This window comes from Chrysochloris asiatica, unplaced genomic scaffold (genome assembly GCF_000296735.1).
Source record: "Chrysochloris asiatica unplaced genomic scaffold, ChrAsi1.0 scaffold00040, whole genome shotgun sequence".
Classification (NCBI taxonomy): Eukaryota; Metazoa; Chordata; class Mammalia; order Afrosoricida; family Chrysochloridae; genus Chrysochloris; species Chrysochloris asiatica.
Genome location: NW_006408558.1, coordinates 18613692 through 18634211, shown reverse-complemented (window position 1 = coordinate 18634211; position 20520 = coordinate 18613692). Strand labels below are relative to the sequence as shown.

General features: G+C 43.6%; 2 protein-coding genes across 2 annotated transcripts in view; both read right to left on the bottom strand.

The window, feature by feature from the left end:
• Positions 1-16316: 16316 nt before the first annotated feature.
• On the bottom strand, positions 16317-18602 carry LOC102817097 (U3 small nucleolar RNA-associated protein 14 homolog A-like). The gene is made up of 2 exons (XM_006861065.1): positions 18210-18602; positions 16317-18065 (listed from the first exon to the last, which is right to left on the bottom strand). Exons 1-2 carry the CDS (start codon positions 18600-18602, stop codon positions 16317-16319), a joined length of 2142 nt encoding a protein of 713 aa, XP_006861127.1.
• Positions 18603-19349: 747 nt separating this feature from the next.
• The window catches only part of ZDHHC24 (zinc finger, DHHC-type containing 24), a 5807-nt gene continuing 4636 nt past the window's right edge, over positions 19350-20520 (bottom strand). Inside the window, exon 3 of the mRNA XM_006860879.1 lies at positions 19350-19645. Within this exon, the coding sequence (XP_006860941.1) occupies positions 19350-19645 (296 nt within the window). The remainder of the gene's footprint in view (positions 19646-20520) is intronic.

Here is a 20520-nt window from a genome sequence, read left to right as displayed (position 1 = left end):
TTGTGCTGTTTTTTCATTGGCTTTTCTATATTTTTATATTTGTCCCCAAACCCATTGGCCATTGAGTTGATTTCAACTCAGCAATCCTATAGGACAGAGTAGAACGGCCCCAAAGTGTTTCCAAGGCGATAAATCTACAGGAGCCGACAGCTACACCTTTCTCCCCAGAACCACTGTTGGATTGAAACCGATAACCTTTCAGCAAGTCGGTTATACCAATTGCTAATTCTTCCTGCTGGAGCCCCTGGGTGGCACAAACAATTAAGCACTCAACTGCTAACTAAAGGTTGGCAGTTCAAACATACCCAGAGGCACCTCAGAAAAAAGACTTGGTGATCTGCTTCTGAAAGGTCAAAGACTCATTAACAACAACAAATTCTTCCCCTAGTTCTATTCTCATCTGCTGCAGTGAGACCTGTCTGCTCCTTTAAGCTGCTGCAGAGCTGCCCTTTTGGGAATTCTCTTTGCCTCTCTCCTGGCCAACACCTGCTAGTTCCTGGACCTCGTATCTTCCCCTTTTATAGTTTTTGTTGTTGCTGTTTTTTAACTTTTTATTGTAAATTTCGTGAAGGTTTACAGAGTAGATCATCAGTTTTCCTTTCAACAAATGATACACTTCTTTTCATTTTAGAATCCCTTCCATATAACGTCAGTTATCTTACTTCCTCCCTATGGTTCCTGTTTCCATCCCACCCTCTTTCCCAACCCTTCTAAACTTTGTTCCTAGGTGAATGCTACCCTTTGGATCCTGACTGACTGTCCATTTCAAGTGAGCATATCTTACTAGTGTTGTTCCCCTTATACACCTATCAACCCTATGGCTGAAAATTGAACCATGAGGGTGAGTTCAGTTCCAGAAGAATGAAACAAGACCTATAAGACACCACATATATAAAGGAAACTCAACATGGATTAAAGACCTGAATATAAAACCTAGAACTATACAGATTATCTAAAAAAAATAGAGACACATTTAGGGGTTCTAGGAGCTCTGATAGCATAGTGGTTATGAATCCGGCTGCTAAACTCAAGGTCAGCAATTCAAAACTACCAGCCATTTTGCGGGAGAAAGATGAGGCTTTCTGCACCCGTAAAGATTTACAGCCTCAGAAACCCTATGTAGGGTCGCTATGAGTGAGAACCAACTCCACAGCACACCACCACCAATGTGGTTGTTAAATGCTCCAACTCATAGTGACTCTGCATAGAGTTTCCAAGGAGTGGCTGGTGGTTTTCAACAGCCAACCTTGTGGTTCAAACCTACCTTGCAGTCTAGTGCTTATCCTACAGCGCCACACTAGGACTTCTTTAGGGGTTCCAATACATGGTATAAATACACTGTCAGATGTAACTGAAGACTCAAACAGTGGAAGACAAAATAGATGATTGGGACCTCCTAAAAATTAGACACTATGTGCTTCAAAGATTCTCACCAAAACAGTAAAAAGAGAACGCACAGATTAAAGGGGAGATTTTGGCAATTACAAAGTAGACAAAGGGCTACTCTCTAAAATGTATAGAACACCCCAACAAGAAGAAACCAATCCAATTAAAAAATAGAGGATATGAATAGACACTTCACCAAAGAAAATAGCCAACAAACATGAAGAAATGCTCATGATCATTAGCCATTGTTGTTGTTAGGTGCCATCAAGTCAGTACCAACACAGCAACGCTATGTACAACAGAACAAAGCACTACAGTGAGATGTCATCGTGCCCTAGCATTGATAGCAAAATCCAAAACAACAGAAAATAAATGCTGGTAAGGGACAGCGTAGGCGCTGCTGGTGGGACTGTAAAATGGTGCAATTACTATGGAAAACCATATGGCGCTTTCTCAAACAGTTGGAAAAAGAAATACCACATGACCCAGCAATCCCTCTACTTAGTATATAGCTTCAAGAAATAAGAGCCAGGTCAAGAATACGGGGGTGGTACTGTGAGTTAATGCGCCAGACTGCAAAGCCGTTTGAACTGCAAAGTCAGCGGTTCAAGCTCACCAGCTGCTCCTCAGAAATCCTAAATAGGGTCGCTGTGGGTCGGAACCGACTGGATGGCACTTCACAACAACAAGAACACGTTTATTGCAGCACTATTTATAATAGCAAAAAATGGAGACTGCCTAAATGCCCATCAACAGAATGGTTAAACTTTGGTCATACACTGTGGAACACTACACAGTGTCTGAAGAATTACCGTGACTCTGCAAAACACCTCATAACATGGATGAACCTGGAAGACATGATGCTGAGTGAAATTAGCCAATCATAAAAGGGAAAATACTGTATAGGATCACTGTTTAAAAAAAAGTTAAGATTTTCTTGCTAAAAGAAGCATTCTAAGATGGTTACTAGGAGGGGAAGGGAAGGGAAAAATTATTTGCTGACTAAAGGTGAAGTCCTAGTGTGGCACTGTAGGATAAGCACTGAACTTAAAGGTCGGTTTGAATCCTAAGTCAGTGGTTCAAACTCTTCAGCTGCTCCTCAGAAACCCTATACAGGGTCGCTATGAATTGAAACAGACTTGCAGGCACTTAACAACAAAAGGTGGTGGTAGTGGCTGTGTTCTGACTCATAGTGACCCTATATAGGATTTCCAAGGCTACAGCCTTGGGATCAGAAAGTCTAGTCTTCTGTGGCGCGACTGGTAGATTCAAGCTACTGACCGTTTAGTTAGCAGCACAGTTTGTAAGGAGCTCTGGTATTGTAGTGGTTATGAATCAGGCTGTGAACCTGAAGATCAGCAGTTCGAAACTACCAGCTGTTCCATGGGAGAAAGATGAGGCTTTGTGTTCCCATAAAGATTTGCAGTCTTGAAAACTCTGTACAGGGCCGCTATGAGTTGGAATCGACTCCACAGCACATAACCACCACCACCAGTTTGTAATCCATTTTACTACCAGGGAGTCCTGGTGTGGTGCTGTGGGCTAATGTGCTGAGCTTCAGGGTGGGCGGTTCAGGCTCACCAGCCACTCCTCAGAAACCCTACACAAGGTCACTATGAGTTGGAACTGACTCAAGGCACTTCACATTAACAACTAGGGCTCCTCCGTGGCTAAAGGGTAGACACATGTTAACTTGGAGGATGGTGAAGGCACTATACAAGAGGGAAGTTGGCAGAGGAAACCTGAAGGTAGCAGAGGACAAGGAAGAATACAAGAATTCAAGTGAATACTGTTGACTTACACCCTCAGAAACCCTGTACAGGGTCGCTATGGGTCGGACCCGACTCGACGGCACTTAACAACAACAACAACAACAACAACTGTTGACTAATGGTACATGGAGGGGATTGCAGTCATTGTAATGAAGTGTATGACTGAATAAAAAGTTTTTATTTTAAAAAGATGAATTCTCATTTGTCTGAAAACATTGGGTTTTTCTTTTATTTTCATTATTACTGTTTTCTGATTTTTTGTTTGTTTGTTTGTTTACCTCCAAGATAGGGAGTCAAGCTCAAGAATCCCCCAAGGAACGTAAACGCACACTATAAAGGTGAACTAGATAAACCATCCCGTCTTCTAGTTCACCAGAACCAAGAAGGAAAATTGCTTATGTCCAAACTTAGTACTGGGTAGAAGTGGAGGACCATTCCTGAGAATTTTTAACCAGCGCCGAGTAAGAATTTACAATTGAATTAGCAATATCTGAGTGGTTCAAAAGACATAGCTGGAAATCTACTTTAGAGCTGGAAGGGGCTGGTGTATTATTAGACAACGGGCACAAAAATGAATCATCTCTAGAAGAATTTTTAAGTTTTTATTGTGAATTGAGTTTACATGGGGGAACGAGCATCAGTTTGTGTGTGTGTGTGTGTGTTTTATTGCTTTATTGTGAATTATGTGATAGTTTACATGGGAAGACATTAGCTTCACATTGATCCCGTCTGTATTATCGGTTCCTTGCCATGGTTACAATCCCCTCCATGTATCATCAGCCAGAGGGTATACCCTGCAAGCCTGCCCCCCATCCCCCCAGTCATCAGCACACAGCCCCTCTCCCTCTCTGGGTCTAAAGTCCCCAGCGGCTCCATCTCTCCATGTCATCATCTCTGCCTCCATCTCTGGCATCACTGCTTCTCTGACTAGGGTTCCGTTCTCCGCTCTTCTCCCTTGATAGTCCAAGGGACCTCCGCTCCGGACTGAAAAGTTACTCACTCCCCTCCCTTTGCCACAAAACGTCTGCCTTTACATTTCCAGCCCTTACAATCAGTCCTGATAACAATTATTCACTATTGTATCACAAGAGACCTATCCGCATCTCCTTTCATCAGCCCCACCTAGACAGATTGGATACTACCTTCCTCCACTCCCCATGGCTGTCAGCAAACAGCTCCTCTCCTTCCCCGAGTCCCGTGTTCCCAGCCACTCCATCTGTCTACACCATCACCTCTGTCTCTATGCCTGGCCTCACTGCCTCTCTGGGTACAGTCACACTTTACGCTCTTCTCGCCTGATGGTCCAAGGGACCTCTGCTCCTGTGCTGCAAAATCACTCACTCTCCTCCTTTTCCAAAAAAAAAAAAAAAAAGCCTGCCTCTACATTTCCCACCCTTGTACCAAAAGAGTCTTAACTCCATTTCCTTTCGTTAGCCCAGTTCCAACAGACTGGAAATCATTCAGTGGAGGTTCTGCCTAACCCTGCACTGTCTGGAACTAGGCTCCCTCTTAAAAGATTGCAAACCTGTCGCTTCTTGCCTTTATAGGCGCCCCACCACCACCACCACCATTTTGGGTCTGGGTAGTTTCCAGCCCCTCTTAAGGTAGTCCAGTCAGTTATAGGCTGAAGAAGGGCTTACATGTTTTCTGTTGTGATGTTTCTGACTATTCCCCCCCTTCACCAAGTATCTATTTCACCATGGTAGGCAAGGGAGACCAAGATTCAAAAGACAGCCAAGCATCCTAACATTTCCCTCTTTTCCCCTTTCAAGCCATGCCTCAATCCCTGTATCCTGAAGCCCTGTTATTCCAAGGTTGTGCATATATCATCATTTACCTCTGTCCCACCTAGCTCATGCAAACCTGCCCAACTGTTCTCCCATCCACCTTGTTCTTTTTTTTCCCCCTCCCCTTTCTTGTGTATTTCCAGCCCCCTCCCCGCCCCAGCTCCCAGGCTCTCCTGTGTCTATTCCCTACCCTGTGTTCTTTCTTCCCCTCCCTCCCCACCTCTCATCCCATACATACCAGTGATCAGCACTTATATATAAAGATTCCCCCCCCCCCTTTTGGGTGGGTTCTTTTTCTTAGTCCTTTACAATAATGGTCTTATGCAGTATTTCTCCTTTTGTGACTGACTTAATTTCGCTCAGCATAATGTTCTCAAGGTTCATCCATGTTATGCGATGGCTTGAAGCTTCCTTGTTCTTCAAGGTAGCATCCTATTCCATTGTGTGCATGTACCACAGTTTGTTTATCCATTCTTCAATTCATGGGCATTTTGGTTGTCTCTATTTTTTTGCTTTTGTAAATAGTGCTGCTGTGAGCGTTGGTGTGCATATATCTACTTGTGTTATGGCTCGTATTTCTTGTGGGTAAATACTGGGTAGAGAAATTGCTGGGTCATAAGGTATTTCTATTTCTATTTCTGAGGAAGCACCATATTGCTTTCCAGAGTGGTTGGACCATTTTGCAGTCCCACCAACAATGTAGGAGGGTGCCAGTCTTTCCGCATCCTCGCCAGCATTTATTGTCCTCTACTTTTTTAATCTTTGCTGTTATTGCTGGTGTGAGATGATATCTCATTGTTGTTTTGATTTGCATTTCTCTGATGGCTAGTAATCGTGAACATTTCTTCACATGTTTGTTGGCTGCCTGCATCTCCTCCTTGGTGAAGTGTCTGGGGAGCATTAGTTTTATACTCTTCATTTCATTGCAATGATTATAATCTCTGTGCATCATCATTCAACAGTATTTGCTTCTATTCCTTCTCTTGTTGTTTTTTTGGGGTTTTTTTTTTTTTGTGTGTGTGTGATGTACACAAAAACACTCAGGAATATATAATCATTTAAACAACCAAAGAGCACATTCTGCCAGCCTGCCTCCTGGCCACCAGTACCTGGCATCTAGCACTCAGCCTTTCACTTTCCATGAGTCTCTAGAGAAACTTACTTTTAACCCAAACCCAAAAAATCTCCATTGATAGGATTCCAGGAATATGAACTCACAGTCAAAATTCACACATTGCAAGAAAATAAGGTATCCTGAGCAAGAACTGACAGGAAGAACAGCCTGCAGAATCAAGACTCATAAGGATTGATTGGAATTACCAAATATTACCAAATACAGGTTTTCAATATATTTAAAGAAGACACTGAAAATATGAGTAGACTGCAAGAGATTATATAAAATGAATCATTTGAAAAATGAAATGAAAATATATATTTTTTTAATTGGCACACTGCTTTAAAAAAAAAAACAACTTGATAAATTTAGCAACCGAAGAAAGAATTACGTGGATGGTAGAGTTGTAGAAATTATCCAGAATGTCCAGAAACAATTAAGAGCTATTAAGAAATGCTGATGATGGAGTTGTTGTTGTTGTTATGTGCCGTCGAGTCAGTTCCGACCCATAGCGACCCTGTACAGGGTTTCCGAGGATGTAAGTCTTTACAGGAGTAGAAAGCCTCATCTTTCTCCCGTGGAGCAGCTGGTAGTTTCGAACCGCTGACCTTAAGGTTCGCAGCCCGATTCGTAACCACTACGCTACCAGATGATGGAGTAGGAAGGTTTAATAAGAGTTCTAATAGGGCACAGAAAGCATCTGTAGACATAATGATTGTGAATTTCTAGAAATGATCGAAGACATCAATTTCATATAGTCTTAGTAAAACCTTGAATAAGATAAATCCACAGTTAGGCACATCACAGTAAAAGTGACATGCCATAGAGTTGGTTCCAACTCATAGTGACCCTGTATAGGGCTTCCAAGGCTGTAAATCTTTACAGAAACAGAAAGCCTCATCTTTCTCCTGCGGAACCGCTGGTAGTTTCGAACGGCTGACCTTGAGGTTAGCCTCCCAACTCATAACCACTATGCTACCAGAGCTCCTACAGCAGCACTGCATACCAAAGAAAACTCCTTAAGGAGAGAACAAAGTGTCTTCATGATGAGAACTTTGGAAATGAATAGTGTCGATTGCAGCACAATACTGTGAATATGTTTCATGTCGCTGAACCATACATGTGAAATGGCAAGTGCTGTATTTCACCATGGGAGCCTTGTGCCTCTGTAGGATTAGCACCGGACTGAGAACCAGGTCAGCGGTTAGAGCCTACTCACTGTTCCGTGGAAAAAGTTGAAGCTGTTTGCTCCCACAAAGATTTATAGCCTCAGAAACTCTATACTAGGTTTCTATGAATCAGAACATACTGCACCACAAAAATATTTCTTCTAAGTATCTTCAAAGGGATAATACAACAACAACAACAACAAAAAAGAGGACACCTGACTCAACCAGAAAAGAAGGAAAACTTGTATAATACAAGTTGTTGTTGTTAAGTGCCATTGAGTAGGTTCCAAACCATAGTGACCCTGTAGAGGGTTTCCAAGGAGCAACTGGTAAGCTTGAACCACCAACCTTGCAGTTCAAACGACTTTGCAGTCTGGCGCATTAACCCACAGCGCCAAATGTTAGATGCCATCGAATTGGTTTAGACTCATGAACAACAGACTAAAACACTGCCCCGTCCTGTGCCCTCCTCACAATCATTGTTACACTTGAGTCCATGGCTTCTGCCGCTGAGCCAATCCATCTCTTCAGAGTTCTTCTATTTTGCTGACCCTCCACTTTACCAAGCATGATGTCCTTCGCCAGGGTTTGTTCCCTTCTGGTAATATGTCCAAAGTATAAGAGATAAAGTCTCCCATCCTGGCCTCTAAGGGGCATTCTGGCTGTACTTCTTCCAAGACAGATTTGTTCCTCTGGCAGTCTATGGTACCTTTCAATATTCTTCTCCAGCATCATAACTCAAATTCAGCGTTTGGTATATTTAACCCATTTACATTCAGTGTAATCATCAATAGATTTGAATAGATTTTTGTAATTTCTGTGTGTTTTACTGTGGTGCTGCTGGATTCTTTGTTCCACATAATTTTCTGTTGAGTTGATTTTGTGGGTTTTCATTTTCATGTTTACTAAATCTTGCTGAGTTTCCTTTTTTTTTATTTTGATGAGCAGGTGTACTTTTCTTTGAAGTTACCCTGTAATTTATTATGTCCCTGCTTAGAACAGTCTGTGTTATCTTGAAATCTGCTTGACTTCTTTGCCAGTTGGAAGTTCTATAGCTACATTATTCCCTCTATTTGCTTTGTACTTAGTTGACTTCATTATACATCGATATCTCTGGCTCCCTATTTTCAGTCTTGCAGGTTTGTTTTGCTTTAAATACTTCTATATCTAGACTGAGTTCTAGGTGGTGTTGGCATATATGATAATCTCAGGTTGTTGTCTGCTGTTGTTAGTTTTCAGTCCAAAGAACACCCTTTGGCATCTTTTGTAAACTTGGTTTGGTCATTACAAATTCATTTAATTTCTGTTTATCAGGAAATGTCCTAATTTTGCCATCATATTGAGGTACAATTTTGTTGGGGATATGATTCTTGGCTAGCAATTTTTTTCTTCCAGAATTTTGTATATGTCATCCCATTATCTTCTTGCCTGCATGGTCTCTCTTGAGAAATCAGAGCTTTTGTCTTATTGGCTCTCCTTTGTATGAATCTTGTTTTTGATTTTGGAAAGTTTGATTATGAGATATGTGTAGGTGACGTTCTTTTGGGATCTATCCTGTTTAGGATTCGTTCAGCTTTTTGTGTGCTTATCTTCTTGTCTTTTATGAGGTTATGGTAGAAGTTTTCTTCCAACAACTCTTTGACAATTTTCTGTGCTTGTCTCTTCCTGTTTTGGAATTCCCATCACCTATTAGTTGTTCCTCTTCATGGTGTCCCACATACTTTTAGGATATTTTCTTTCTTTTTTCTGATCTTCTAGCATACTAGTATTGAGACATTTATCTTCAAGTTCATTAATTCAGCCTTCCATTGCTTCTCATCCATTCTTTTGCCCTTTTAATATATTGTGCATTTCTGAAATCATAATTTTCTGGATTTCTAATTGCAGGTTTTGTATTGTTCTAAAATTTGCGTTTATTTTGTCTTTGTTCTTGTAGTGTTTTCCTGAATTCTAAAGTTTTTTATTATGTTCTCCTTGCTTTCCTCAATCTTTCTTTCAAACTTTTGAAGGTACCTAATTATCATTATTTAAAATTCTTTTTCAGTTGGTTCCATTACCTTTTCTTACTCAGAAATGTTTTCTGTCTCTGCATCTTGGTCATTTGTTTGAGCCATTCTATTTCTTCAGGTGAGCTAAAATTGTCTGTTGTCTCTAGGGCATTGTGGGGTTGTCATATTTATAAACACAGACAGTGTAGTTTTTGGACCCAGAGGGGATAAATCTCCCAGGGGGTAGGGGAACTCTTGTAATTCAAGGAGATCATGAAGTGGCTGTGGAAGGGATGTGACAGAAGAGTTCCTGTCCCTAGAGGGAGTTCCTATTAGCCTTGGTGTTCTCTATGTTCAGGGCACTCAATCCGGAAGTCATTTGTGAGGGCCTCTGAAAGAACTGGTTTTAGTGTGTTAGGACACTGTTAGGACAGGAAACCTGGGGGCAGCATGAGTAGTTAGATGATGGTCTGCTGATTCTGTGGGCTTTGTAAGTCTGCAGCCTAGTTCACCTGAATCCAGGCACCAAAGTGGCACGCCAAAGCAGTGCAGCCAGTCCCCAACTCACACTGGCATGACTCCCAACCACGTGGCTTCGAACTCCTGGAGAGCAGGGTCTGTCCTGGGGGTGGGAGAGGATAGAAGCTGGCCACACTTCTGGTTACCAGGGAAGTGTGGGGAAAAAGAAGAAATCACACCTTTTCCATCACTTACATAAATCTGCTCTGCCAGGCCTCCCTCTGTTGCCAAACCTGCTCATAAGATTATTGAGCTGTGTCTGGCTGGCCATTCTCACCATCCCTGCTCAGCTGCAACTCCCAGCAAGCACTCCATCCACCTTTCTAACCTTTCTTCTTGAGTTCAGGGTGCCAGAATTTTCATTTGTGTGTTTTGTCTCTCATACCTTTGTTGTAGATGTCTGTGTAGTATGTCTGCCTAGTCTGCCATTTTGTTGGAAGCCCGTCATCTGATTTCTTTACAGCTACTTCCATGATTGTTGATTGTGAATTCAAGCAAAACGAAGTCTTTGACAACTTCAATAGTTGCTCCATTTATCATGATGTTATATATTGGCCTAGTTATGAGGATTTTTGTTTTCTTTTAATTGAGGTGCAATCCATATTGAAGGCTATATAGTTTTTTATTTTCATCAGTATTTTAAGACCTCTGCTTCCAGCTGGTAAGGTTTTATCATTTGCATATTACAGATAGTTAATGAGTCTTCCTCCAATTCTGGTGCCACATTCTTCTTCATAATCCAACTTCTCAGATTATTTGTTCAGCATACAGATTGAATAAGTATATTCAAAGAATACAGCACTGATGCACACCTTTCTTGATGTTAAACCATTCAGTATCCCCTTGTTCTGTTTCAACAACTGCCTCTTGGTCTATGTACAGGTTCCTCACAAGCACAATTAAGTGTTCCGGAATACTCATTCTTCACAATGTTATCTATAGCTTGTCGTGGTCCACACAGTCAAATGTCTTTCAATAAAGCACAAATAAACATCTTTCTGGTATTCTATGCTTCCAGCCAAGATCTATCTGATTTCAGCAAAGGTATCCGTAGTTCCATGTCCTCTTTTGAATCTGGCTTGAATTTTTAGCAGTTCTCTGTCAATGTACTCTTGCAGCCATTTTTGAATTGTCTTCAGGAAAATTTTACATGCATGTGATATTAATATTTTTCAATGATTTCCACATTCCATTGGATCACCTCCCTTTGGAATGGGTATATATATATATCTTCCCATTGATTGGCCAGGCGGCTGTCTCCCAAAATTTTTGGCATGGATAAATGAGTATCTCCAGTGCTGCATCAGTTTGTTGAAAGATTTCAATTTGTATTCCATCAATTCCTGGAGCCTTCTTCTTTGCCAATGCCTTCAGTGCATCTTGGATGTCTACCTTCAGTACCATTGGTTCTTAATCATATGCTACCTCTTGAAATGACTGAACATTGATTATTTCTTTTTGGTACAGTCACTCTGTATTCCTTCCATTTTTTTTCCCTTTATGTTTTATTGTGAATTATGTGGTAATTTACATGGGAGAACATTAACTTTACATTCATCCTATCATATATCGTTTCATTGCCATGGTTACAATCCCCTCCATGCATCATCAACCAACCAAAGGGTATATATACCCTGCAAGCTTGCCCCCTGGTGATTAGCACACAGCCCCTCTCTGTCTCTGGGTCTAAAGTCTCTACCCGCTCCATCTCTCCATGTCATCCTCTCTTCCTCATCTCTGGCGTCACTGCTTCTCTGGGTAGGGTCTCACTCTCCACTCTTCTCCCTTGATGGTCCCAGGGATCGCCGCTTCTAGACTGCAAAGTTAATCACTCCCCTCCTTGCTACAAAACGTCTACCTTTACATTTCCAACCCTCACAATCAGTCCTGATAACAATTATTCACTATTGTATCCCTTCCATCTTCTTTTGATGCTTACTGCATCATCCAATTTTTCACCCATAGAGTCCTTCAGTGTTGCAAGTTAAGACTTGAATTTTTTCCTTCAGTTCTTTCAACTTGAGAAATACTGTGTTCTTCCCTTTTGGTTTTCTAGCTCTAGGTCATTGCACATTTCATTTTAATACTTGACTTTGTCTTCTCGAGCTGCCCTTTGAAATTTTCTGTTCAGCTCTTCCATTTGCTTTAGCAGCTCTATGCTGGAGAGCTTCATACATATGTAAAAGTCAGTGAATAAGGAAGACTGTAGAACTGATGCATTTGTTATGGTTGGACAAGAATATTAAAAGTACCAGGAACTGCCAGAACAAACAAGTCTTACTTGTAAGAAGTATAGCTAGAAGTGGGACAGAGATAAAGGATGATATATGCACAGCCTTGGAACTGCAGGGCTCTGGAGTACAGGGAATGAGTCATGGTTGGAATGGGGGAGGGGGGAAATGGTGTTAAGATGCTTGGCTGTTTTTTGAATCTTGGTTTTCCTTGCATTAGAATATAGAGTAGACACTGGAGGGGGAGAGAAAGGAATAGTCAGAAACACCACCATAGAAGGCTTGTAAGTCCGTCTTCTGCCTATAACTGATTGGAATACCTAAAATGGGGCTACAGCGTACCCAGTGGAGGAGGCTTCCTGCGGAGCCTTTGCAATACACAAGACTATAGGTAGAAACCTGAACCACATCCAGAATCTTCTGAGGTGAGAAATTTCCACTTGAAAGGACAAGCAGACCAGCCTGAAGCGGCTAGAAGAACAGAAGATACATCTTGAAAGAAAGACCTACAGGAAAAATACAAAACAATAGAGGCAGATGGACTGTCACTACAAGAACAAACAAATCGCTTCCCCAGGAAACATCAAGGCAAGTGGTCGGGTCCCCTCAATGCAAACCCCCCTCCAAGACTAAGACTCAATGGAAATACATGCTCTGATTGGTGACCACATGCATCACCGATAGGGGGAAGTGGGGTAAAAGCAGCAATGAAGCGGCAAGCTAAGCCCTACAATGCTCGGTGGGCTTCTGTGGACTCAGATGGGGATCTGGTTGGCCAGCAGTGTGAGGAGACCTGGGGAATCTTGGGCCCAGACTCAGTGGCGTGGCCACAGAGGACTCGAGTGGAGAGTGGAGCTACCGGCTAATGGGAAGAGAGGGCAGGTGCACAAGAACGCCCACACTTGCAGATGGTACCCACATGACCTGGCCCGGATGACTGGATGATCAGAGCTCAACCAGGAGAAGAAAGAAGAGATAAAAAGAGTGATCTGATACAATTTGATGAACTTGACCTACACCCATGGATGCAGTGACTCAAAAGAGGGAACAAATCCTTACAGCAAGAAACATTCCCACCCCTTCCACACACAGAGTAGACAGAGATGGGCAACTTGGACATTGGATACTCAAATTGGGGGGGAGGGGGGACTACAAAGGCAAGAAGTGACTGGCTTACAAGCTTTCAAGAGGGAACCTACAGCTAGGGGGCATGGAGGAAGGCAGAATCTCCAGTGAGTACTATCCAGTCTGTCTAGGCGGAGTTGATGAAATGAAATGCAGATGGGTCACTTGTGATACTATAGTGAATAATTGTTATCAGGACTGACTGTGAGGGTTGGAAATGTAAAGGTAGACATTTTGTAGCAAGGAAGGGAGTGATTAATTTTCCAGTCTAGGAGCGGAGGTCTCTAGGACCATCAACGGAGAAGAGCCCAGAGCGGAACCCTACCCCGAGAAGCAGCGATGCCTGAGATAGAGGCAGAGATGATGAAGTGGAGTGATGAAGTGGCTGGGGACTTTGGATCCAGAGAGGGAGAGGGACTGTGTGCTGAAGACTTGGGGGGTTTGGTAGTGCAGGGGGCGGGTTTGTAGGGTATACCCTTTGATCAGTTGATGATGCATGGAGGGGATCGGAACCATGGCAATGAAACGATATACGATGGAACGAATGTAAAACTAAAGTTCTCTCATGTAAACTATCATATAATTCACCAATAAAAACAAACAAAAAAGAAGTATAGCTAGAATGCTCCTTCAAAATCAGGATGACAAAACTTCGTCTTTCATACTTCAGACATGTTATCAGGAGGAAACAGTCCCTGGAGAAAGACATCATGCTTGGTGAAGTGGAGAGTCAAGCAAAAGAGAGGAAGAACCTCAATGAGATGGATTGGCACAGTGGCAGCAGCAATGGGCTCAAGCATAACAATTGTGAGGATGGCACAGGACCGGGCAGTGTTTCATTCTGTTGTGCGCAGGATCACTATGAAATGGAACTGACTCAACAGCTCTTAAAAATACACTGGAGAACAAACTTCAGAGTCTCTTCTGACATCCATTTTTGCCTTTTATTTCCTTTCTACTTTTTAAATTACCTTTTGCTTTTACCCTATATGCTCTAGATATCATTCCACAACTCTTCTAGTCTTTGGTCATTAGTCTCTAATGCATCAAATCTGTTCTTGAGATGGTTGCTAAATTCAGGTAGGATATGTTCAAAGTCTTATTTTGGCTCTCCTGGACTTGTAACTTTCTTTCACTTCAGCCTGAACTCGCACTGTGGTGGCTTGTGAGTTGATGTGATTCTGGAAGCTATGCCACTGGTATTTTAAATACCAACAGGGTCACCCACGGTGAACAGGTTTCAGCTGAGCTTCCAGGCGAAGACAGACTAGGAAGGAGTGACGAACTACTTCCGAATATTTAGTCACTGAAAACCTTATGAATAGCAGAGAAACTGTTTTATACAACACAAAAAAAAGAGTGAAATTATAAAAATCCACCTGTAGTCTATTCTTAAAAGATAAAAACAGAAAATAAGACAAGAACTCTGTGACTATTTGGAATAGAATTTTTTCAGCCTAGTAAGAGGCATGTATAAAAACCTATGGGAATTTTTATAGATGCCTCTTATCAAGATGTCTGTTATCATTATTCCACATACTTTCAATATGGTCTCACCATAGTAAAAGGGCAACAAACATTAAGAAAAAGAACAAAACTATCTTTTCAGAGTAAAATCAAAATATATCAGAAGAACCTACAAGTAAAATTTTAAACCAAATTTTTAGACACAAATTCTATTTTCATAAGCATAAAAATATCCAGTACTTATGAATAAATGAACAAAGTCATGATCCTTATGAAAGAAAAACAAGCTTTATTGAAAAGCATTAAATGGAGAATTATATACCATGTTCATGAACTGGAAAAGGTTTTTTCATGCAACTGTCAACTGTCTCTAAACTGATAAATGGATTCAAACTAGTTCCATTTACATAACAAAGGATAAAACCTGGCAAGCTGGTTCTACAATTTATGTGGAAAAACAGTGAACAAGTGTAGATCTTGGTGGATGTTACACAGGTAGATGAAAATACTGGAACTAAATAAATAAATACTTATCTATTCAATGTGACACTATATAGCTACATGCATTAATTTGAATAAATCTCAGAAACAAGTGAAAAGGCAAGTTACACAATTAACAAAGTATGATTCTATTTATATAAAATCCAGAAACATGCAAAACCCAATACCAGCATATGCAATAAAACTGTGAAGGGAATGATTAAGACCAAAAGGCTCACCAGGGACTTCCAAAGATGTTTCTCTTTCCTATGTAAAATTTTCTGGCATCATTTAATCAAAAACAAAAGTTTAAAGAAATTAGTAATAGATGATGCCATTTGGGGGAGAAAAAAAAAAAAAAGCAGCTGGAACCTCTGTGGGTATGGGTAGGACCTGTCAGAAAGATGGCCTTCTCTGGGGGTCTTTGGGAAAGCATACATGCCATTTCCCTGGGGGATCCTCCAGCAACCATATCACTTATCCTCATTTCTGGTCCAGCTCCTCACCTCCACTCTCCCACTGTCTCCCCCATGCTGACAGTTCTCTGATTTGGTTCCTCCTGAGTAACCCACTCTCTCAGGGGGAGCTATTGGCTACAAGTTATGAGGTGGGACTCTAGGGAGAGGGGCTGCTCCTCACAGAATTTCTGATCTGTTCCCATCCTTTTGCCTCACCTCACCTTCCCCAGTGCCAGTGGATTCTGAGCCTCTCCAGGGCTCTGGGGATAATGTGGCCTGCCTCGTGGCCTCTCCCTCTGGGAACACTGTGGTTCCACTTCTAATGATCTGCTAAGAGATTAACAGGCCTCCACCCACTTTCCATCTTTTAAAACATTGTCTGGCTCTTTTACCTGTTTTCTTCCCTCCTATTTTCTCTCTCCTTCTTCTTATAAATGGATGTTTCGTTTTGTTTTTGTTTTTGAGATTTTAAGAGGGAAAAGATATAAACCGAAGCATTTAAACCTACCACTGGAATCTATTGACTATAAAATTACTAAAATACAAGTATGTAACAAGTAGCTCCCAAAGAGTCCACAGAGAGGAGTACCACTGTTTACAGATGCTTAGACATCCTCAACATCTTTGCCTTGATTTTCTCCTACTCCTTTTTCATTTTAGATTCAAAAACCAAGTCTAACAAAAGCTGTTCTTTCTAATGTGCACTTTAGCTATGTGTACAATGTGACAAGTCAGTTGGGACGTGACTGTGTTTAAGAGGGTACCAACAAGCCCAGTGAAAAGGAAGTCAGCAGGGCATCAACATGGCACCTCCGGCAGCTCAACCTGCCGAGTTGTCCTTCAGCTGTTTTCTGTGCCAGACGGAGAGTCCTTTTGGAATCCTCTGCATCACAGAGAGGTCTGACCTTGGGGAAGACAGATAGCCTACATCCTCGGCTTTTATGGGCTCAATGACATGGCCTGGCTTAGTGACAACCTTGGGAGTAGTCAGCTTTTGGAAGGCCCTCTGGGTGTTCCACGTACATCCTACAGGGACCTGGATGGTCCTTTCCAGTTGCTGATGGTGGGAGAATGGGTATGGAAGCACGTGCACCTGATGAGCTGCAGCATGAATGTTGCGCTTCTCACTGATGATTACATTTGGCAAATGCTTGTCTTCTCTTGGAGGACCCTCAGGAGCGTTCATGAGAAACCGGCGTCGGTTTTTGGCACTAGGCTGTAGGCCACCCCCACCCCACTCTCCCCAGCCAGGCAGTGTCAGCTCCACACCCTTTGGCTTACTTGCCTCCACACTTTCCCTCTTTTCTTTCAAGAAGTCTCTGATGACGTCATCCCCAGCAAACGCTTCCTTTATCATCTGCTTTTGGTTTCTCTCTTCTTCACCTTCCAACTCCTCTAATGTGGGAACTGCCAAAGACTTCCCAAAAGGAGATTTGGTGGTTAAGAGGTTCTGTAGATCGATTGTTTGCTCCTTTCTTTTCTTTTTAGGGGCCTCAGGCTGATTATCTGGGTTCCTCTCTCTCTGCTGTCCTTGTAACACAGGTCTGGGAATCTCCATGTTTGGGGAACAGCCTTCTTTACTCAGCTTTTCTAGTGTCTGTATTCTCTCTGGTCTTTGCAGTAAGAGAGGTTTCTCCTCCTCCTGGGACCGGAGAGCAACCTCAATGGAATTCACTTTTTGCTTCCTGGACTGACGGTCTTCCTTGCTGAGTTGCCGAGACAGTGCCTTCAATTCAGATAGCACCTCCTGGCTGCTGAAAGCTTGTGTCTCCTGACAGACCATGGGCTCAGCATACGTGCTTGGTTCAGGCCTTTTCCTAAGGGATTGTCTTTCCTCAAATTCTTTCAACAAGGTATTTTCTTCTGCTACTGGACTCTCTTCCTCTTCACTTTCTGAATCCTTGAGGGTGACATGTTCGGGAGGTAGTTCAGGATCCTTCTGGATTTCAGACTCTCTTGAATGGCAGGTGCAGCTTCTGCACATCCAGGGATTTGACCCCTTTGTATCCATTAGAACTGCGCTCACATCAGGGACCATAAGTCCATCCTCCTCTACACCTCCCGCCTCGTCATCACTCTCAGAAGCCACCTGGAGTTTCTGCGTCAGTTCTCTGTTCTTGGCCAATTGCTCCTGCATGGCCTGGCGAGACTTGAGGTCATATTTGGCCCTAAATGACTTCGACTTGGTCCCTTTCCCATTGTTCTGGTGCTTCAGGCACATTCGCTCCATCATTCTGGCCTTTTCCATTTTTTCCAGTTCTTCCGATGCTGCTGCAGTGGGACTAACCTTCCGCAGAGTCTCCAAGTCTTTGAGGGCTTTCTTAGCCTTTCCTTTCTTCACAACTCTGTGATACTTTTTGCTTTTGATTTTCTTCTGTCTCCGAGCCTGAGCCTCATAATAGGATTGCAGGGCTCGGGCCCTCTGAAGCTCTGCTCGCCGCATCTTCGCCTCTTCCAGGCTCATGGCTTGGAGAGATGCCTTTTCCACTGGTGTCAGTAAAGGGTCTGTCACTGGCTGCTTGTACTTGTGGAGGATGTTCAAAATCTCCTGCTCCAGGGGAGTTCTTATCTTCCAACCACAGAGTGTATGTTCAAGGGGAGCTAAGGCTGCCTGCTCCTTCTGTAGGGGAAAAACTAGCTGCTCTGCATTCTGGTTCTTTAAAACGATAGGATCCCACTTGGAAAGAGTTTGGGAGGTTTTATTGAACGCCACTTCTCTGTGGATCCGTGCAACCTCTTCTTTGTTAAGGGGCAATGCCACCGTCTTCTTTGCTTTGACTCTCTTAAGTTGCTTTTTCACAGTGACCAGGGAGGATGACATTTTAATGGGCTGAAACAGATCCGAAAGGGCCAGCTTTTCTCTTATGCCTTCAGAACTGATGTTGAACTCTGACACGCTCTGATTAGCCTCTGATCTCTCTGCCAGCTTCCACCTATTTTTTCCGTCAAGGGAACTGATGGCTTCCAGAAGCTTTCGATGCTTCCTCTCTCCATTGCTGTCCTCATCATCTTCACTGGCGCTCAAGGGGTAGTCTCTGGGCAAATCCACAGGTTGTTCCTGTTGGCTCAAAGCCAGAAGGCTCTCTGATGCCCCAGTTACACTCATCTTCGCAGCCTCATCTCACACATGGGCCCTACTCACTTCCTTCTGCTGTGCCTTGGTGAAGGAGAAAGCACAAAGACCTGGGTTCAAATCCCAACTTATCCATTTCCTACCCCATGATTTTATCCCATCAACTCTCACAGAGTTTTACATTTTTTCACCCACAAAATAAGGATCGTGAATGCTGCCCAATCAATGCATCTAGAGAGAGGATTGATGACATTACTGTTGCAGACCTCCTTCTAGCTCTAGAACCTGAAGCTGGGGAAGGTCTGTGTTCTGACACCTCAGCTCACACAGTGCTGCCTGGACGTGCAGGGGCACCCCATTCGTCCCCTTAGCTGTACCACGATCAGAGGAGCAGAGCCCTGAGCCATTTCCTGGTTTGCAAGTCTAACAATTAGAAAAAGTAGAAACAAGCAACTCAGGCAACAAAAGAAGGGGCCAGGAATGGAGCCATGACAGAGGAAGGGCAAGAATTAAGTGGGCGCTTTATTCGCCTGGTGAAGGGGCAGCAGAGCTTTCCCCAGATCCTCCAGAGCACCTGGAGCTACCAACAGAGGCAGAGGCAAAATCCCAGCCCTGGACAGGTAGGAATCCAAGCTGGGCAGGGACACGGCCACAGTCAAGGAAGGGGATGGGGCTGCTGCTTGCATTATTTCTGGAGCAGCCACAGGTAATACCACAGCCACAGGCCAACCCACTCCCTGCCCCAACCGACCCCCAGTACAGTTTCAGAGCTTCCTGCGGTCAGGAAGCCATAAGATCCCTGTCAGCTTGGGTCTGGAAGGAGATGCCGTCCCCAGGCAAGGGGGAGGCCAGGAAGGGCCAGAGCCAGACCATGACCCAGCGAGACCCAAGAGCCGCCTGCAGATTGTGGCGAGGACCCAGATCATAGGCCTGCTCGCCCCGAGCCCACTCCCATGTGGTTTGGCCACGCAACAGCAGCATCCCATGGAAGAGCAGCCCCGCCCCGCACAACAGTGCACCCGCCACACATGTATCCGTCACGAAGGCCAGGGCGAACTGCGCCAATGACACCCTACCTGCAAAGAGAGCAAAGAGGACAATGGTCAGCCCAGGTCCCAGGCCAGCCCCTGCCGGCACCCAGCCCCGCACCCAAGAAGCAGACCCTACCCCCAATCAGCAGGCACTGAGGCGCCCCGCCGGAGCCAGCACATCAGGGGATGGGAGCATTCTGGGCCCAGGGAGACATGGCCCCCACCAGAGAGGGACCCTTACTCAAGCATTTCACACTCGAGCTTGTTGTTGTTATTGTTAAAGTGCCGTTGAGTCGGTTCTGACTCACAGCAACCCTGTATAGGGTTTCTGAGGAGCGATTGGTGGGTTTGAACCACTGACCTGGTGGTTAGCAGTGTAGTGTTTGTCCTACAGCACCACACCAGGATTCCCACACTGATGTGAGGCACTGGGAATATGAGGATGAGTGCAGCAGATGGCATCTCGGCCCTCAGTGACAAAATACCCCACATGCCATTTCTCGGTGATGCCATTACAGGTGTGATGCGCATGACCGTTTCAAAGCAGTTGCTGCTGAGTATCTGCTGAACCAATGAACTACAGAATGTCATGAAAAAGGAAAGCAGCGGGGATAAAAGACCACAGGGTGCAGTTCTATAGGCAGGCAGACCTCGGAGCTATGGTGGGTTCGGTTCCAGACCACTGCAGTAAAGCAAGTACTTCCACAAAGCAAGTCATGTGGATTTGTTTGGTTTCCCAATGCTCAGGGAGCCCTGGTATGGTACTGTATGATAAGCACTGGACTGTTAACCCCAAGGCTGGTGGTTCAAACTTACCAGCTGCTTCTTGGAAACCTATACAGGGTCGGAACCAATAATAACCAACTTGTTGTTGTTGTCAGGTGCCATCGAGTCGGAACCGACTCATAGCGACCCCATGC